This window comes from Nycticebus coucang, chromosome 2 (assembly GCF_027406575.1).
Source record: "Nycticebus coucang isolate mNycCou1 chromosome 2, mNycCou1.pri, whole genome shotgun sequence".
Classification (NCBI taxonomy): Eukaryota; Metazoa; Chordata; class Mammalia; order Primates; family Lorisidae; genus Nycticebus; species Nycticebus coucang.
In genome coordinates, this window is record NC_069781.1 from 13,495,364 (window position 1) to 13,515,508 (window position 20,145).

Sequence of the window (20,145 nt, forward strand, 5' to 3'; positions counted from 1 at the left end):
TGGTTGGACCAGCTGGCAAAGAGCTTGGGTTGCACCATTTCTGGTCATGGAGCAAACCCTTGGTACCACCTATAGGGATTATGGCCAGACCTCTGGACTGGGCTAATTCAGAGGTTCTCAACCTCAGTGTAGACAGACTTGGTTTATTTCGCTTGCTTGTGAGATGTGTCACAAATTGTTTGTTGGTATTAATATGCAGCTAATGAAGTTTGTGAATAATATACTGTTTTAAATACATTAGATGGACTGGAGGTATTCCTATAATATCCCTTCACCTGGGATGGAGTGACAGCCAGTACCATGGAGTTGTGATACTTGGGAATGCTCATGGGACTATGTTACTATTAAAACTTGTCTTTTATTTGTCACCAGTGAGGTAAAAAAAGCCAAAATATACAGTGTGGCTTAAAAGATGATAGAGGCCAGACTCAAAAGGCTACATATACTGTATTATTCCTTTCCTATGCCATTCTGAAATAGTCAACATTATAGGAATAGCAAACAGGTCAGAAGAGTGAACCGCCCCCTCTTGCCCCAGGGCTTAGCACTTTCTCTGCTTCCCAGCCACTTCTGGGAAGGCTTTCCAACCCCAGGAGTGCTGAGAAAGTGGCTTCTTAAAGGGTAGGAGCTCCCATCCCCTAGGGATCATAAGGTGCCAAAGTGAGACCTTGGGAGAGGACCCATCTTAAATCAAATTGGACTGCTTTCTCCTTGGAGTGGCAAGTTTCTAGGGGCTTATGGAGAAAACAGAGCAGTCATTGCCAGGAGGTGAAACCGGGGGAGAGGCTGACTACAAAGGGACAGCATGAGTGAGTGGGGGGCGTGTGATGGAAGTGTTCTACCCCCAGATTTCCTGTAGTGCTCACAACAGTGCGTGCATTTGTCAGGAGTGAATTTTACTTAGTGTTTAAAAAAAGTGAATTTTAAAAAGGTAGAGATAGTAGGAGGGACAGGTGGAAAACATGATCTCAGTGTAGTGTGGGAAGAGCTGTGATACATTAATAGATAGTGAGGGGGACTGAGTTGGGTGGGGCGCAAGAGAACATTTTGGGGTCCTGGAAACGTAGTATATATTGATTGTGGGTGGTGGGTACACAGCTGTATGCAGTTATCAAAACCCATCTAAATGTAGGCATAGAATGGGTAGATTTTATTTTATGTAAAATATCATTCAAAGTTGATTTTAAAAAGAGAAAAAGATAGCAAAGGTAGTAAGTCTTCAAGTCCTGACTATCCCTTTACTAGGCTTGGTGATCTTGAGCAAGTTACACCACGTCTCCAAGCCTCTGTTTCCTTACCTGTAACATACAGCTGAAAATACATGTAGCTGCGATGTGGAGTAGAAACAGGGCCTGACAGAGCCCAAGCCCCAAATATTTTCATTTCCATCTCACACGTGGCTCAGAGGACAGAATTGGTTTGTAAATTAACTGAAGCTATTTTAGAGGCATAAAAATTAAGTTCAAACATTTGTGAAAGGTAAAAATGTTAACATCCATATGTTTGTTTAATGACAGCTCTTAGAGTCTATTACCTTTGCTATCTTTTATGTCACTGTAGCATACTAAATGTTCTAGGGTTAAGTCTTATTTAATTAGTTAACTAAGAACAGTATACGCTATTTTTTTTAGTGAGGAAAGCACATGGGATGAGTAGTAATGTTAGCTAGAACAGAGTCATCCATTGAGGACTGATTGAAAACATACTGGTGACGTTTTTAATCCCTATCCTTTTTAATTTGCTTTTATTCTATCTTTGAAATGAAATCTTTATCTTTTAAGTGAATAAATGTTAATTAAAAACATCTCTATTGGCCCAGCCCTCTCTTTTTGTGACAGATAAAATCTTAAAAATAATTAAGATATCCATATGTTTATGGAACTCAGCATTTTAAAGGTATTTACAATTATTCAAACGATTGCTGAAAATCCATCTTTTTCCTAAGCGAGCAAGTAGGCACTTCCTACCTAGCAATCATAACAGAAACTACCTGTTTTTGATTGTCTGGTGTACTTTGTGAACTGATTCTGTGAACTGTGTGTATCATTTTGCTTAATTCATTCTGTACTACCGCCTTGTCAGGTAAACAGGAAGTCTTGCCCTGTGGAGAGATGAAGTAACAGCTTTGGTGGGAGCCCCGAGCTGCTAGTAAGTGGGAGAACCACACCTGTTTCTCTGGACTGGCCACCTCCCTCCCTTCTCCGGCCATGTCACAGAGTATACACTGCTTCTGAGGGATGCAGGCAAGTTGCCTGATGGGAGCTCATTTATCACCTCTCTTGTAGAGTCAAGTCCTTTTTAAAATTATACTCGGTAATTAAAAGATCACTGACAGACGCCCTCACGTTTAGAACCTCCTCCTTTCTTGAGGATTTCCACCAGCTATATTGGTCCTAAGACCTTTGAGTTTATCTGGTGTCAGACTTTCCCCTTCAGTTCATCTTCTACTCAGTTGCTGAAATGTTTTTCTAAAAAGTCAAATCTACTACTGCCAAGGTTCCTCCCTCCACCCCCATCCTCACCCTCTTAACCCAACACAAAGAAACACCTTGCTCTACCCTATCACTCTGGGAGGCTGAGGCAGGTGGGTTGCCTGAGCTCAGGAATTTGAGATCAGCCTGAACAAGAGTGAGACCCTATCTCTAAAAAATAGCCAGGTGTTGCTCAGCACCTGTAGCTCAAAGGATGCTGATCACATACACCGGGGGGTGACAGGTTCGAACTCAGCCCTGGCCTGCCAAACAACAATGACAACTACAACTAAAAAATAGCCAGGCATTGTGACAGGTGCCTGTAGTCCCAGCTACTCGGGAGGTTGAGGCAAGGGAATCACTTAATGGCTGTGAGCTGTGATACCACCGCAGTCTACTGAGAGCAACATAGTAAGACTCTGTCTCAAAAAAAAAAAAAAAAAAAATAGCCAGGTGTTGTGGCAGATGCCTATGGTCCCATCTACTCAGGAGGCTGAGGGAAAAGAATCGCTTGAGCCCAAGAGTTTGAGGTTGCTGTGAGCTGTGACGCCACAGAACTCTACATGGAGTGACAGAGTGAGACTCTATCTCAAAAAAAAAAAACAACAACAAAACAAAAAACAATTTCTACTCCACTTAAAAGTTTTCTTTGCTTCCAGGAAAAGAGCTAAACTCCCTGATCCAGCATGTGCAACTTCTTACAAGCCAGTCTCTGGACTTCTCGAGTCTCATCTACTGCTGCCAAGGTTCCTCCCTCCACCCCTATCCTCACTCTCTAAACCCCACACAAAGAAGCACCTTGTTGCACCCTTCCTCAGGGATCCAACCACAGGAGCTGAGTGCCGTTCTCTCTGTGCCTCAGTAATTAATATTTTATTCCCCAGATGGAAGTATGTTTCTATTTGATCTCACTCCTCTTCCTCACTTAGCTGATACCCAGCCTAGCTGAGGTGCCCTTCCCCAGTGTCACCACAGCTCATAGTGCTCAGCTATGTCCCAGCATCCTCACATTGCACTGTGGTAACCGCGTCCCTGTCTGTCCTCCCCGGGAGCCTTAGCGTTCCTTGAGGATAGACAGCACTGTGCCTTGTTCATTTATTTGTCCCAGCTCGCTGGCACAGGGCTGGCATACAACTTACTAAATATTTATATAAATGATCCAGCCTTGCATGTTTGGCCTCAGAATCTCACAGGGAAAAATAGATTCTGACCTCCCTTTTTTCCCCTTCTCAACTAAGAGTGACCTTGGATAAGTGAAGGTCTCTTTCTTCCTAGGGCCCACCAGGGTTTATTGAAGCTGACTGTTCCCACATTAAGGAAAGGTCACTGAAAACCTTATTAGCTAACCACCTCTGCCCTGGAACTGAGATCCATGATGAGCATGGTGCAGGGGGGGAGAGCATGAGGCTCTGGTGTGACCAGTTTGTTAAAGAGTACAAACTTGCATTTCATCCAGAGAGCCCATTTGGGAACTGGGTCATCACAGTTATTAAGCACACTTAAAGAAGCAGGAAGGCTCTTCTTTCACTCTGCTCTCCCCGACTAAGCCACCTCCCTTCCCCTTCAGCAAGACCATTTGGAAGTTGGTTGGCAGGGAGGAATCATATATGTGGCTGGTTTTTGTTTTGCTTTGGTTTTCAAAGGAAAGAGAGAATATTTTTATTTTATAGTTAATAAAAGTAATATGTTTCATTATAGAAAGTTTAGAGAATATAGGAAAACACAAAAATTAAAGCGAAAAACTCATTCATTCATATTCTAGAGCTTGCTTTTATATCCAAATAGATTGTTTTTCTATGTTAAATATTTGTCTATAGTGATTTTAATCAATATATAATATTTCATTTTATTGCACATTTAGGTTGCTTCTTTTACTCACAATTAAATAACACAGAATACCTAAAGGCATCTTTTCTCCTCATTTTTAAGGTCCTGCATGATCAATATCTAAGCCATGGAAGACATAGAAAAGAATGCGGAGGGAAATAAAAGATGATTCACAATCCTATAACCCAGAAAGTCACCCTGGATAGTGTGCAGACTCTGTCACACACACATAGACCAAAATCTACAACATAATTTTCTATTCCCTGGGTTTTCTATCATCTATTTAATTATTCTCTTAGCACATGTTTAAAGGGGTGTGTGTGTTTTGTTACTATAAGTAATACAGAACTATCATTTAAAATATTTTATAAAAAAATCAAGTTATAATATTTAATCATTAGTAAACTGATTTATGCATGCATTTTATGGCCTTCATTGTAATTTTCTACTTTAGTAGTTATTCATTGAAAGGCAACTTTCCTGCTCTTTTATACTATACGAGTTCATGAATTTGTATCAGAGAAACCAATTTCTATGAGGTCTCTGAGTAAGCACCTTTTCTTAAGTTTCGTTTTTAGGGTTTCTTTTTAAAAATTTGTGAATGCAGCCATATTTTTCTGGGGCTTTATAATACTAGTTTTAGGCTTTTATAACATGGACTGCTTCTCTTGGCTTATAATAAAGATTATTTTAAAAACTGGGAAGGGCTGTTATGAGGGGTGGGAGTTTTATCAGGGTCACGACAGAGAGTGACTAATGGCATTTTATGTTCCAACTTTGTTGGCCCTCCTCAGGTCACTGGCATGTAAGCTCCTCTGTTTTGTTGGAAACTGCCTATTTCATGCCGTGGCTATCACGTGGTAAGGTGCAGAGGGAGTGCACACCCTATCTCTTTTTAGGGTGACCCAATCATTACTTCTCACGTTTTCCAAATTTTGCTCTTATTGCCTCTATCAGATTATTCTTTTTTAAAATGGATGTTTAAGGTTTAATAACAAAAAGGGAATCAGTCACTCGGTGGCCACATTTTTTCCTTATCATGCATATCTGCAACCCTCAGATCCTTAGGTCAAAAACTGACATCATCCCTCTAAGATGTTGATTAAGATTCAAAAAGAGATACAAAACTCAGCACATCTTTGATTAAAAAAAAAAAAAATGGAGAAACTTGTAAGAAAAAACTATTCTTATAGCTGCCTGAGGTGGCGTTCTTAATCCTCTTACACAGATGCAAACTGAGTCCATCACTCATTCCCTCTCCGGCTCTTTTTGTGGCTGGCTTTTCTTAGACCTTTCAGGAGACAGGGACTCGGAACGGGATCTGTGCCATTGATCTCGGGACCTGCTGCGGTGATGTCTTGGACCCTTGCTCCCGTGCCTTTCTCGGCGTGAGGAAGGGCTTCTCCTTTTGGGAGATCGACTCCACCTTCTGGGAAACCGACTTCTGCTCCTCCTATAGCGCAGGGTGGGAGAGCGACGGGGCTTGTCCAAGTCTCGGTAACTTCTCCGGTGGTGATCAGGTGATGGCACTCTCTCCAACTTCTCATCTTCCTCCTCTTCCTCTTCACTGGACTCCACATCATCCATGTCTTCTTCTGGAGCACTAACCCGAGGCTCCAGTTGCTCAGCTTCCTCCAGCACATAGCGTTTCTGTAGTCGAGGCAGAATGATGTCACAGACTCTCTCACTGTGCAGTAGTTCATCAATAAACTCATCCACATGCATCAGTTCGAACTCTCCACTTCGGTCTGGCTCTTGATTTTTTGATAGTCGTTGTACAAAGGCTCCAAGTACTTATAGCAATCAATTGTAGTGCCTGTCAGCCTCATGTAAAGTGCCCCCAACATGCGGACATACTTGAAATCTTCATTTTTTATGAACTCTACAATGATATCCTTCTCAGACTGAATTTGAAGCATCTTCAAGGTTAAACACTGAAAGGGAGTTGGTTTTATGTTGCCACCATGCACGCCACCCACAAACCTTAACTCCGTGGCTTTATCCACTACAAGTTCAGCCATACGTCCAAAGCACTCCTCTTTCCAGTACTTGGACTCATAGATTTATGTTCGAATGATCTTCTCCACCAAATACTGAGGGTTGGTGCCATGGATGCTGTGTGCATCCTTCACTTTAGAACTCCATTTTAGAACTCCTTCAGTTCTGTTTCCATTGGGCCCTTTAATGCATTATGTCCAGGTTAATAAAAAACACCAGAGGGATGGAGAAAGGTGGGGAAAGTCTCAATAAACAGTTCAGACAACCATCTTGAAGCCGGAATCCTTTATCAGATTATTCTTAATGCCTTAATAGTTTCACATATAGATCTAAACCAGGGACCTACTTATTCAGCTCTGTACCCAGTGTCTGGTTGGCAATGAATGAATTGAATGAATGCATGCTGTCTATAAAGCAGATGAGCCTACCGAGGGTGCCATTTGGACAACAATTTGAAAACACCTAATCAAATGTAGTGTATGTGCTAACACTTACTTTACTGATCCTGGGAGAAAATTTTTTCAGAAAGTACCTACTCCTGTAGAAACACTGGGTTCCACCGTGATCTACTTTGTAGCTATGTGACTCTGAGCAGGTTACCCAGCCTCTGCGCTTGTTTCCTCATTTGTTATCTGGGAGATGCAATGGTTCCTACTTAGAATTTCTATGTGAAACCAATCTATAAACAATTACATGCTCACATGAACCATAAAACACAAGTATAGTCTAGTATGGGGCAGAGGGACGAGGACCATTGGCAGAAGGAGGGAGGAGGGTATTTGGTGGGATCTCACCTAATGGGCACAATGTGTGGGTATATTCCACACTCCCTGGGTGAGGGGTTCTTCTACAACCTGAACTTTAACTTGGAAGTGAGAACAAGATAATCTAAAAATGTATACCTTCATATTAATTTGAAATTAAAAAAAAATAAAGACAAAAAAAAAATGTCTGTGAGGAAGAAATAAGTCGTGTAAAGCTCCTGACATTTGGTAATTCCTGAGTAAATTCCTCTCCTACTATGATTTTTGCCCGCGTGGTGCATCAGGAGCTGCATAGTGTTAAAGGTGCTTGGAACTGAGTGGCTCGTGCAGTTTCGGCAGGGTTGCTGAGCTTCCATGGGATCACTTTCATACAAGGAATTCTGCTTCCCTCAGCCTGGCCCAGGTCTGCTACCAAATGAGATGGCAGTGGAGGTTTCCTTCAGAGTCAGAGAGTCTGGGCGGTGAGACAGATTCCCACCGCAGAATGAAGCAAGGAGGACTGTGTGCCTTGCACAAATGCTTTACCTTCCCTCAAACCCCACAGTTCCCCTGTGTTTCACTTCCAAACACAACTTTGGGAAAATCTTCCTGGGGAAAGAGCTGCTTCGTCACTAAAGGTAACTTGAGAGCAGGCCCGTTTCCTGTCTGTCTTTGTTGCCAGCTCTGTAGTTGAAAGGTCCTGCTTCGTACTGGAGCAGGCTTTGAACGTCAGCTGTCTGAAACAATCTCCAGCCTTATCGCTTATTTTAATGTTCCTTGCACAGGGTCATTCTTGGATGTGGTGCTCTGGGCAATCTCACCCGAGAATGTTTCTCTTCCTTTATTTAACCTCTGACCTGTGAAAACAAGAGTTAATCAAGAGTTCTAAGGTAGCTAAGAGGAAGGGGAAGTGTTTGGTTACAAATTAAATATGAACAAGTCATAAGTCATAAATCCCCTGTAGTGCTACCAGTTGTGTGTCTCAAGTTGCATATGGTACAGAGTGTTCGGGTTATAAATTCAAGTTCAGAGCTCTGTGATTGCTTGGGGGTAGGTGCTACGTTCATTTTCTTTTGGCCTAAAACTCCTTGCCTTCTAAAAACTTTACTTTTATTGGACCAGCTTCATTCATATCCTATTTTCTCTCTGTGTGCCTGCCTCTCCTTCCTTTCTTTACCTGCCTGCGAGCTTGTGTTGATTGGTGTGCTGTTCTGTGAATTGAGACAGAACTGCTTCCCTGAAAGAAGTTAAGCATATGGAAAAAGTTGCCAAGGAAAGGCATTGAAGCATAGCGCGTAAATGGGTTTAAGAGACAGCCAGACACTTTTATAGAGAGATTTGCGATTGAATGATATAACATTCAAGCAGAGATCTGGGGTGGAAATGAACTTAAATGAGAGCTATTTATGGAAATCTGATGCCCTGTCTAATCTAGCATTTCCTTAATTGTCACCATAAGCATACATTTAAAGCTTTATACTTTAAATTAAAAAAGGCAACACAGTCTGTTTAAGAATCTAAGACATAGGCCTTCGTTTTTCTAGAAAAACTACTTAAAAATACACATTTAGGGTAGCAGAGGCATTGGGTCTTGACATGAAGCACTGGAAACTTAAAATACTCTTCTGCCATATTTGATTAAAACATTTTAAATTGAGCTATTTATATTTATGTTTCTGAATATAACATGTACACTAATTCCTGAAGCAATAAAGAGCTGACACATGACTAGTGTCCCTGGAGCTGGCAAAGTAAGAAAACACACTGAATTGTTGGGAAGCAGCCAGAGATGGATTGCTCAGAACACTGAGAGCTGAGGGGCTTTTGGAGGCAAGCTTGCATTTTATCAGGGCATTACAGTGAGAACTGCAAGAGAAGAATTTTATATCCTAATCTCAGGATTGCTCATTATACCTAATACCTAATCGTATTTTACAACTAGTATTGTGCTGTTTAAGAGTGAGTAGGACTTAGAAATTATATTGGATTAGTTTTGTCTGAGCTGTGCTCTTACTGTAACAGCTATGTTAATGAAGTCACTTCTGAATCTCAGTTTTCTCATCTGTAAAATGGGATAACTGTTCATCTTACAGCCTTGCTGTGAAGAGTAATACATCAAAGCACCTAATGCTTGATACATGTTCTCCTCCCTTTCCCCGTTAACTTCCACTTCCTAGCTCTAAAATGAGAATAATATCAAGTTACATCTCAGTGGGAAAATTAATTATGTTTATTGCTGAAAAGTAGGACAGGGCTTCTTGTGTAGCCATTTCTTCCCTTTGTCGTGTCTTTTATGGTGCAGACAGTGTGTTTCTCTTTTAGGCTATGAAAGCTTCAGTAAGGTGGGCCTTGGTTAGAACTTCACAAACCCATTACATTATATTACCGTGGTAATTTAAACCATAAAATGAGATGCTCTGAATGGGGAAAATCTTGGAGGTGTGTGAATACAAGAGTGAGTAGCATCATAAACTCTCTTAGGAAAATGATGAAAGGCCTATGCACTCACCCTCTCTGGTCTCAATGGAAAATACCGAGAATTACACTGAATTGTCAGTGCAGGTGCCATTATTCCAAAGATCTCATGTTACCAACACTTCATCGGTGATAACAGAAAAGTGCTTCTGTGCTTTCCTCCAGAGCAATCTCCTTCAATCACAGTAATACCGTCATAGAACAGAAGACAACAAACCCACTGTCTAAAAGCAACAATTATTGAATACCCATCAGGAGAGGAAAGAGGCTTGTTTCCAAAATCAGGTGAATGTTTTGGGAGATTAACATAAGCACAGATGTTTTATGGGAGATTTTTGTGTTTTTCCTAATGCACATTAATATTTCTGCTCATTCAGTACATACAATATATTTTCTTGTATAGATGTAATAGGTATCATGATGGGATGTTAATTATGGCCATAAATAAAGATTCTTAAGCCTAACTGGATAACATAATAAATTGACAATTTGAGATTAGCTATGAGCAAAACGCAATGCTCAGGTAGGACAAGACTAGCTTTGATCTCCCAGAGGGGGTTGTGTTTTTCTCTTATTGAGGTTTCTTTGACTTTTAGTCTTATTAGCAATAAGAATATGGTGTTATCAAGACAAAACGGTGTTTACTGTGTTCCAGGCACACTGGTAGGGGCATTCGCGTGCATTTCATCCTCAGAATAACCATGTGAGGGAAGATCTTACATCCCAATTTCACAGATGGGGAAGGAGGCACAGGGCTTAGGCTATAGCTACTAACTAAGTAGCAGAATGTCGCTCAAACCCCCGTGGGCTTCAAAGTTGGTCATCAAAGTGTCGTTTCCTCTGGGAGGACTTACTGAAACCTCTCCTCTGTTCCCTCTGTGAACCTCTATCAGAGCACTGGCCCAGCGTGTCTGTTTCTCCTTTCAGATTGTGAGCTTCTCAAATGCTGAAACCAGATCTGACTCCCCCATGTACCAATCAGAGTGCGGGGCACATACTGGGTGGGTCTTAATAAAAGTGGGGGGAGTATATGCGGATCTGGAAAACATCACCTCAGCTAAATTCTGGAGTAATGTTCATTGAAGCTAAATGTGGTCAGCTTAGGAAGTTATTGGTGCTCTTCCTTTAGAGGAGAATGTGCACACCCTGATTGTACTTGGAGAACTAGAGACCAGCACACACAGGTAGTTTCTTTTGTGCCTAAAGGTGTGAACACTTGTTCACTGAGTATAAGGGGGGGGGGGTGTCTTGGAGAAGGCAGTGCAGTTAGGATCTCGGATCTTCCCTGCTTCCTACCTCCAGTCAGTAGGGACAGTGAAGGGAGTAGCAGTGTAGGAATGGGAGATAGGAAAGTGCATGTTGGTGCTTTTCTCTTTAGTAAGTTTGGAGAGAACGGTGGGACAATTGGGTTAGGGATGGAAGAAGAAGGGAAGAGGTTGGAGCAGACCAAGGAGGAAGGTAGTAGTCCAGGTGCACTGACAGATTGGAGGATTCTTGAGCTACTCTAAGGGCTCACCTATCTATGCTTGCAAAGTTAGGTTTCCAAATTAGTTGCCCTGGTTTTGTGATATTTCCTCCATAGCACTTGAAGTATGAACAAAAAGAGTAGATGGAAGGGTTTACATGTGTTGACTTAGTGGGCAAGGGATAAGAAATCTCAAGTTTATAGGTGCACCTTGATCTACTTTGAATATTTGTTTGCTCTGTTCTAAGTAGTTGTCACAGACTCCAGCAAGACACTGGCAGGGATCATTTTGAATCCTGGATCGTTTTCCTAACCAACATGCTGCCTGCTAAATTTGGATCCCCACCTCCCTACCCCCAGGAAGGGCTGGTTGACTGTTAATGTATAGCTCTAGTGGTAATTAATGGCTTTAGTAGTAACTATCGAGTAGTAACTATAGTGTCTGTCAAGGGACGCTATGATTCATTGAATGTATCCCATGTGCCAGGCATGCATTTAGCCTAAACAGTCAATACCTAGTCTTGATCCAGGTTCTCATGGTTTAACACTAATGGAAAAGACAGACCATGGTGAGTTTTAATGTAGAGTAAACTCAGGAGCTGCTCATAGTCAGGGAATAAAATGCATCTATGGTATTTTGCCATGTGTAATGTACACTTCTTTGCCCACATTTTTTGAGGGAAAACTAAGATACACATTACAGATGGGCTCAACTACAGGATGTTCCAAAACTCACTATACATAGGTGGAAATGGGAAATTGTAGCTAAATGAAATTTTATTTACAAAATATTCATTACAAATTTTTAAAAAGCATTTGAAAAATATTCTCTGTGTGTTGGCCACCTCTTTGTACAATTTTGCAGTGAATATTTTGTAAATAAAGTTTCATTTAGCTATAATTTTCCATTTTTCCCATGTATGGTGACTTTTGGGATACCTTATAATTCCGTATCTGTATAAATGGCTTTAATTCTTTTATTTATGCTTCTGTGTTAGAAGAATAACTATGGAAAGCAATACTATACATAAAATTGCTTGTACTTTGTATCAGTTCTTGTGTTTTATGATTATTTGTTACATAAATTTTTTTTGGAAACAGAGTTTTACTTCATCGCCCTCGGTAGAGTGCTGTGTCACCCTCGGTACAGACTCATAGCTCACAGCAACCTCAAACTCTTGGGCTCAAGTGATTCTCTTCCCTCAGCCTCCCAAGTTGCTGGGTCTATAGGCACCCACCACAGCACTTGGCTATTTTTAAAGATGGGGTCTAGCTCTTGCTCAGGCTGGTCTCGAACTCCTGAGTTCAGGCAATCCACCTACCTCAGCCTCCCAGAGTGCTAGGATTACAGGCATGGACCACCACACCTGGCTACATAATATTTCTTGTACCCATAATATGTTAAAAAGAAAATGTTAAAATCCCTTTATAATGCAAAAAATAAGTATCTAAATATAAACAAGTAAAATTTTGAATTAAAAAATTAAAATAAAAGGTTTTTTCCCTTAAAGTTTGGGCCAAAATTGTGGCTATGCATCATACAGTAGAGGGCATTATATGCAGCAAAATATGCTATTTAAATGGGGACCAAAAGTTTCGGAGTCAAAGTATAGAAAAATCTTATGATTTTTGTCTAGAAAAAGTGATAACATTTTAAAAATAAATTTATTTCAACAAAATATCTTTTAATTTCATGGTTGCATTTTTAGAAAGAATAAATAATGAGTCAAGTTGGGGGGGGAAGAGGAAGTTATAATTTTTTTGACTTAATAATACTTCATGTTTCACTTTCACATAAAATAATCATAAAATCATAATCATAAAAGGAGTAATTTTTCCAAAAGTGTTTGAGGATTTCAGTTTCCCAAAGGCCTCTCTGATCCTTTGATATTGAAATCATTTCCTTTTGATGTGACTGTTGTGTCACCATCCTTGTTTTTCTTGATTTTTCTCTTCATCACTTGTTGACGGGTCTAGAGCAGCCGGGTCTTCATTTATCTGTGACTTAGCCTCCACTGAGCAGGTGTCCGGCATCTTTGACATGGGTTTCGTGAAATCCTGCAGCCTTTGCGTGAGTTACAGTTTTCCTTTGTGGTCAGTTTGCATTTTACTATAGGTGTTTGACCAACTGAGACCCTGAGAAGAGACATTCCACAGGGACGAGTATGGGTCAGACTGAGGGCTGAGCCAGGACTTACTGTGTTAGGCAGTCACATCCCTGGTGTTTCCCTCTTGTAGCAGCTTCTGCTTTCCTGTGTGCTCCGGGGACTGCAGGACATGAGGAATTCCTACAGAGTGCTGGAGGCGCCTCTGACCCGGATGTCAGGAATCCAAGAGAGCTTCCCAAAGCTGAGATTGGCACGAGGGTTAGGCAGGGAGAGGCAGGAAGAATGTTCTGGACACTGGATTGGGTATCTTTTGTGAATACTGGGTACATAAATTTGGTGGCATACAGCTTTTTATATGGGAGGATACTGACTCTTTGAGAGGCTGGTTTCCTGAGGCATAACCTCTAGGAAATAGAAGAACTGAGATTCAGACCCAGGGTTATTGGACTCAGGTCTGTGTTCTCCCTCGCACGTACCGTGCTGCTGTGCTTTTTAACATTTGGGGAGGGTTTGGTTACTTAATATGAAAGCTTTACATACTGAAGCTAAACAGTGTTACCCAGGGATGCTTTGCCCCAGCATATACACTAACAGAAGTAAGAAAAAGGAGGTTAACTCTCTTTGTCTACCCAAGGTGAAATTTCGGGAGCTCCTCAGGAATAGGAAGTCAGTGGAAACAATTGAAAAGCCCTATGCCGTGTCACTTTTCTTAATCATCAACTCAGACATGAACAGAAGCAGCGCTGCCGTGAGTCCCCCAAGGGAGGCCCTACCCCACTGTATCTTCTAATATAATGCTGCTGAGTGTTTAAGTCTTAAAACTTTATTGTAGATTACTTTTTGTTTTATCTCTCTTTTATAGGGGAGCCAGAGCATTATTCTGATCTTTTTTTAATTACATGGATGGCTGGGTTATAGTAGCTAAGAATTTGTTTTTACTCTAGCCAAGTGGGCGCTGGTTCTGATAAGGTGTACTGGGGCTAAGGTGAGCAGAAATAATCACTTTCCACCTGGTTCCAAATACTCATCCCAGGATGTTATTTCTCTCTGACAGTCCCTTTGGCTCCCTGCAAATTACAGAGTAAGGGGGGTGGGGAGGAAGGCATCAGGGTGGCGCATGCAGGCTGTGCAGTCTGGCACGGCCTGCCCATCTAGCCTCACTCTTACCCTTGATCATGCCATTGCTTCTGAGATGGTTTCTGCTGTAGGGTCAGTGGGAGCCCCTCCTCACTGGCTTTTGTGTCCTGTTGATACGTTGTAATCAAGTGTTAAACACTGCCTTTTTTTTTTTTTTTTAACTAGCATATGGAGGCATTTCCCAGCCCCAGCTCTGGAATCAGACATTTCTTTAAGGAGCCTGAGTTCTTTTTAGTGAAGAATAATATTTAGAAACCAAAATCAGGGCATTGAGTGTGCTCATTGTAATTGGAGCATCTCTGCCTCTGGTCCTTTGCAGGGCTAAGACTAGAGAATATATGTCTGTAAAAAGCAGATTTACACGTGTGTATGTGTGTACACACATTTGTGTTTCTGTTTCTCTTACTTGTTTCTATTTACCTACCTACCTGCCTCTCCTATTGAACACTGTAATGTCACACAGCTGCATCCAATTCCCATATGACACCACAGGGTTTGTTCTTGTTTTCTCCCTTCCTATGTCCGTAACTTACTTTTCTGAGCCACCTGGATTCCATTATATATTTACATGCTTGATCAGGATTGATCTGCTCCCCTATGTGTACCCAGACTTTCTCTGCTATAGCCCCCTTCCCACCTAGTGCTGCTTTCCTCACCCTGTTGGGACTGTGACCCCTTAGGCAGGGCCGCTGCCTCTCCTCCTACGATGGACGTCTTTCTCAGGCACTTGGACTCTGCCCACCTACCCTTCATGGAAGCTCTTGCCCAGCAGGTTCTGACGTCCCACACTGGACTACCTTCCAGATGCTCCCTTTACTCTACCTTTACTCCACTCCACATACATGCTCCCTGCTCCCCATGCCGGGCCTCACCCTTCTTGAGTTCTGAAGCTCTGAGCATTGCCAAGTTGCTCCTCTGGAAGGATAGCTTCCCCTCCTCACTGGTCCAGTGGCACCTACTCCAGGCTGTCATCTCTTCACCCACTTTTCTCAACTTGGTCAGCCTCTCTCTGCCACCATTGCCTCTCAAAACCCACCCCTACCTTGCCTGGTCCCATCTAATGGCTTTGAACTATTAGAGAAATTAGAGAGCTTTGAAATTTTTTAATGTTTTCTACTTTAATACTTAGATGACAAAGTAGAATCCTGTTATATACACCCTTAACCTGTGTAGGCTCAGTCACACATGTATACGCAGCAGTGAGAATGATTATCCTGACAGTCCCTTCAGTGTAGTAAGATTAGAAGAGGGAATCATCTGCCCTCAGCTGGACTCAGGTCTCGAGTTCAGCTCAAAAGCAAGCAGTTCACCAAAGCTGACAGCCTTAAACGCAGAAGGTTTGCATTCATCATGCCCCGCCCCGACTCAGTCTGACCACTTTGTGTCAACACAATGTCTGGTATATTTCGAGGGCAGTTTAAGAGTGGTTTTTGACCATGGTCCATTGCTGTTGTAAGTGCTGTCTTTAGAGCCTGCCCTCCCACCGCTTACAAGGGCCTGTGGTACCCCTCATTGGTGAGGAAGTAGGTGTGGAAATAGTGTAGTGCTACCCAAGCCCTTCTCAAGTTGAAAAGCTTTCAATTACCTCATGCAAAACAGAAGCCTCTCCACTTGGCTGTGAGGCCTGGGGAGTGAGGACAAACCCAGACAGAGGCACCTGGGCCAGATTTAGCACGAGAAGCTCTGGAGGCAGGCTCGCTCCCCTTCAGGTCATAATGCTGCTCCGTTACAGTTTTCTGAATCAATCCAAAAGTCTAAACTAAATAAAGCACTTGGGAAAGATTTCCAGCTCCTCCCACCCAAACTGTTACTCTCTGTTGGTATGTCTCCCTTCCACCAGGGCCATGGTCTTCCTGAATGCAGGGCCCATTTGGTGTTTGTCTTTTTGCCGCAGCTGTGGACCAAGCCCACCATGTAGTGACACTCTGCACAAGGGGTTACAAAAAGGCCCCGAGGAGAGGCGCACCAGAGGGGTCTGTGCCCCATTAGATGTCCAGGGAGGAGAAGCGTAATGGGGTGTTTGCTTCCTGTCTTTGCACTGGGAAGTATTGTTTACCCAGTGATGACAGACACGCACAGAATGGAGTAGGCCCCACACCCTCACCTGCGCCGGGCAGGCCGCACAAGCTGTGGTGCCGGTACTAATGAAGCGGCCCAGGAAGCACCGCTGGATAAAGCTCCGCTGTGAAGCCTGCCTCCCAACAGGGAAACAGCGACCCTTTGAAGAAGAAGACAGCTGGGTTTTGGTTTCAAAACCTTAACACTGCCATCACTAGACAGTCATCTGTCAGTGCACAGGGGACGACATGTGGGAAACAGTTGTGTCCGGTCAGGCCAAGGGGAGACAGACATGGCTGACTTCCAGGGTAACTACAAAACCTCCCGTGGTCAGGGGGCTGCTCAGCATAGCCAAAAAGAGTTGATTTCATGAGGCCCAGTGTGGGAACCAGGCACTGTCGCTGTGGGCCAGGCGGTCCTTGCCACATCACCTCCTTCATGTTGGAGGCAGGTGGGGACACTGAGGCTGGAGCTTCTGTGCCCAAGCTGTGCTGGTCAGCTGAACCTAGTTGACCAAACCACTTCGATGGATACGGCAGTCCTCAACTGTCGCCCGCCCTGCATCACCTCATCAAGTACTCCTGAAACGATTTGGCTTTTCTCTCCTATCCTCAAGGTCATAGTTTTCTAACAAGGAAATAATTCTTTTCTTGCCCCCCCCCCGCCCCCTTCAGTTGCTGAATTTAACTAGTGGTATTTTGCTTTCATGGAAAAAAAAATTCGTCATCCTTAGTTGAATTTGTTTACTGAGAGTCCTCTAATCTGTGCAAGAGTTTTCTTCTGGGGGGATTTGTTGTTCCTACTATAATGGCTTTTAACTCGACTGAGGTTTATTTAACAGAGTAGGAAGGGAGAAACTTATCTCCTCCCTAATCCTTCTTGAATGTTTACATTGCTCTGCCAAAGCAAATGCTGTATGAAGTGGCACAGTCATTTGCTGTGTAATAGTCAATACGCAGCTGCCAGAGCTGATTGAAACATATTACCATAAGTGATAATACTGTCAGAGAAGTGAAAAGTTAAGTTGCTTATCAGTATATTTTGATAAGCTACTTAAATTTTACAGTAGCATGTGCTGGCTTCAGACAGACGCTGGTGATAAAGGACCGTGCACTCTATCTGTTCTCTGCGTTGCCTCTCACTTCATTTATCACCCTCAGCGGTACAGCCAGTAATCTGTGCAGGGTGCCGATTCCCCTCTCCCCAGCAGGACGTCACATCTGCGCTCTACATCGCGTCCGGCTCTATCAGTAACGGACTCTGCTGGCTCAGCAGGGGGACGTGACCAGGCCAGCAGGCACTTGGCACGACACTCTTCTCACCTGCCTGTTTGATGTAGCTTTGGAAAAGTTCCTTGTAAAGAACAAAGCCATTTAAAGTAAGCGGCAAAACTTCTTGAGGGTGGCAACACTTTGCTGCAATCCCACAGTACTGATGCGCCTTTCCTGTCGGTCTTTGTCTAGTTTTATTTGTTCAGTAAGCACCAGACGCTGATGGAGAGCAGGCTCTGTTCTTGGCACTGGGAAGCCAAAGTGCAGGACGGTGTGCTCCCTCCTCCCTGTTTGCAGCGTGTTGAGGAGACAGACACGCCGCCGAGGACTGCATCATGCGGGGAGTGTCACATAAGCAGTGTACTCATGACCAGGGCAATACAGGAAAGAGGGAGTCGGGCTTTATGAAGCAGGGCCAGGAGGGGTGCAGACATCAGCTGGACTAGACCCTGACCATGAGAGGGAGGACAGGGCGAGTGTATGCCTACTCGGGGAGGCTTGAGGACACCTGGCCACTCGCAGAGCAAGAGGACTGAGAGGAGTATGTCTCTCTATGGGGGGAACGTAGAGAGAGGATGGCCAGAGAGGTGCTCAGGGCCTGACAGTGAGGAACCCTGGAAGTCATCCTGAGAAGTGTGCCCTGGATCCCACAGCGATGGGCTGTCATTGCAGGAATTTAACCCAGTTGCAATGTAGGTTTGCATTTTAGGAAGACCATTCCAAGAGCTACAAAAGGGGTGACCACAGGGATAAGGACAGCAGCCAGGCTGGCGTTGGAGTTAAGGGGAGCAATGGGCAGGAGGCCAGTGGGGACAGAGACCTTGGGCCCATCTTGAAGTTAAGAGGAGGGTGCATGGTGGATAGAACGTCTGCTGTGGCCACATGGGCAGTTTCTGGCTCAGGGGGCCTTGGGACCCTTTGTAGACGTCTGCAGTGGGAGTACTGTGAATGTGGTCCTGCGCGTCCCATCGTAAGAGATTGAATAGAAGCTTTCCCCAGGAAAGGGGTGTGCTGGGGGTTCGGGGGCAGCTACTCAGAGATGGTGCCTGATTGCAGAGTTTGCTTTGAATTTCTTCTCTGCGAACCTATTCTAGCTCTGAGCCATGGGAATAATTTATAATGGACATTCAATCCTCTGCCTTACACAGGCAATTTTTTTAAACTCTCAGAAATAATTAGCATTTTACCAGTCCATGTTTCCAGCTCAGTCTGGCAAGAAGAATCTTCAGGATATAGAGAAAAATAGAAATGTATCAGTCTTGAATTCGGTCCTGGTTAAAGTTTTTGACCTGCATACTAATATTTTGTGTTTTCCCTCTCTTCTTCCCCCAGCTATCTACCCTGGTTCGAGGTATTTTATAAGTTACTTAACATCCTGGCAGATTACACGACAAAAAGACAGGTATTTGCCTTTTTTTTTTTTTTTTTTTTTGTAAATAATCCTTTTAACAAGTAAAATGTAATTTTTATGATTGTAAAAGTAACAAATGCCTTATATTGCATCAAAACATTTACCAAGAAAGTAATGTACATTATAGAAAGTGTTGACAAAATCAGAATATAGTAGGAAGGTGAAAAAAATCATTCAAGTACTAAAATAATTATTGCTTACATTTTGAGTTGTTTTCTTCCTTAATTTTTTTCTTTGTGCTAAAGAAATAATAAGTAAATGTTTAGCATTCACAGAGTTAATATGCACAATTTCTAATATTCCCATGCAGCCCTGAAAGTTTGTGACACGTATTAAATTATAATTTTGCTGAGGCACAAATTTGAATTGCTCATGTTAGCTGCAAATCTGGGGTTTACAAGTAAAACATGGGGCTGGCAAATGACCCACCCAGCTGTCCTCAGTTCCCATTTCAGTAACATTCTCTGATGCTTTTACAATAATTTTTGTAAGGGTCTGAAAATTACTTTAAAAATTTAGCTGTGCTTTACTGTACTTTTGAAAGAAATGATACGACAAGGTATCTTCCACGGATGCCAAAGGCCAAATAGAGCTATCTTCAGATTTTTACAGCCCACGTTTTCAGGTCCCATTATAAAAGAATCATTTCTCCTGTGTTATTAAAGGTGTTGTAAATACTTTTCATGGCTGCATAACCTATCACGTACTGAAACATTTCCCTGTGATTGGCAATGTTTATTATTTGGGATTTCCCCACTATTACAAGAAGTACAGTATAAACATTAGCATCTTTGAGCATCAAACATTTTCTTCATTTTGGATTTTTCCTTAAAAGGAGTATCCCAGGTTGGCCATGGTAAGGCCAGCAGACATAAACATCTTTAAAACATTCACCAAACTGCTTTCTAAAAGAATTGTACTCTTTTCTTAAGGGATATCCTTTGCCGACAATATATGAGAGTGGCCATAACACTCTCACCAGTACCATTTGCTGACTTCACTGCTTATTTGACAAGTAAAAATTTTCATTGTTTTAATTGCATTTCTTTGATTATTAATGAGTTGAATATTTGTCCATACGTCTAATGTCATTGTTTCCTTTTTGTATATGGTCTAAGTTTTTTTTAATTTAAGTGATCCATTATTATTAACCGCAAAAGAAATTTTACCTTTCTTTTTCT

The 20,145-nt window shown here is 42.5% G+C and overlaps 1 protein-coding gene and 1 pseudogene across 10 annotated transcripts in view; one reads left to right on the forward strand and one right to left on the reverse strand.

Moving 5' to 3' along the window:
• DENND1A (DENN domain containing 1A) overlaps window positions 1–20,145 on the forward strand; it is a 536,096-nt gene that overhangs the window by 237,872 nt on the left and 278,079 nt on the right. For all 9 annotated transcript variants that reach the window (XM_053562936.1, XM_053562903.1, XM_053562912.1 and 6 more), the window contains one exon: window positions 18,886–18,955. In XM_053562936.1, the coding sequence (XP_053418911.1) occupies window positions 18,886–18,955 (70 nt within the window). The remainder of the gene's footprint in view (window positions 1–18,885; window positions 18,956–20,145) is intronic.
• On the reverse strand, window positions 5,547–6,574 carry LOC128568016 (pre-mRNA-splicing factor 38A-like; annotated as a pseudogene). Its single transcript, XR_008374969.1, has one exon. The product of XR_008374969.1 is annotated as a pre-mRNA-splicing factor 38A-like (transcript).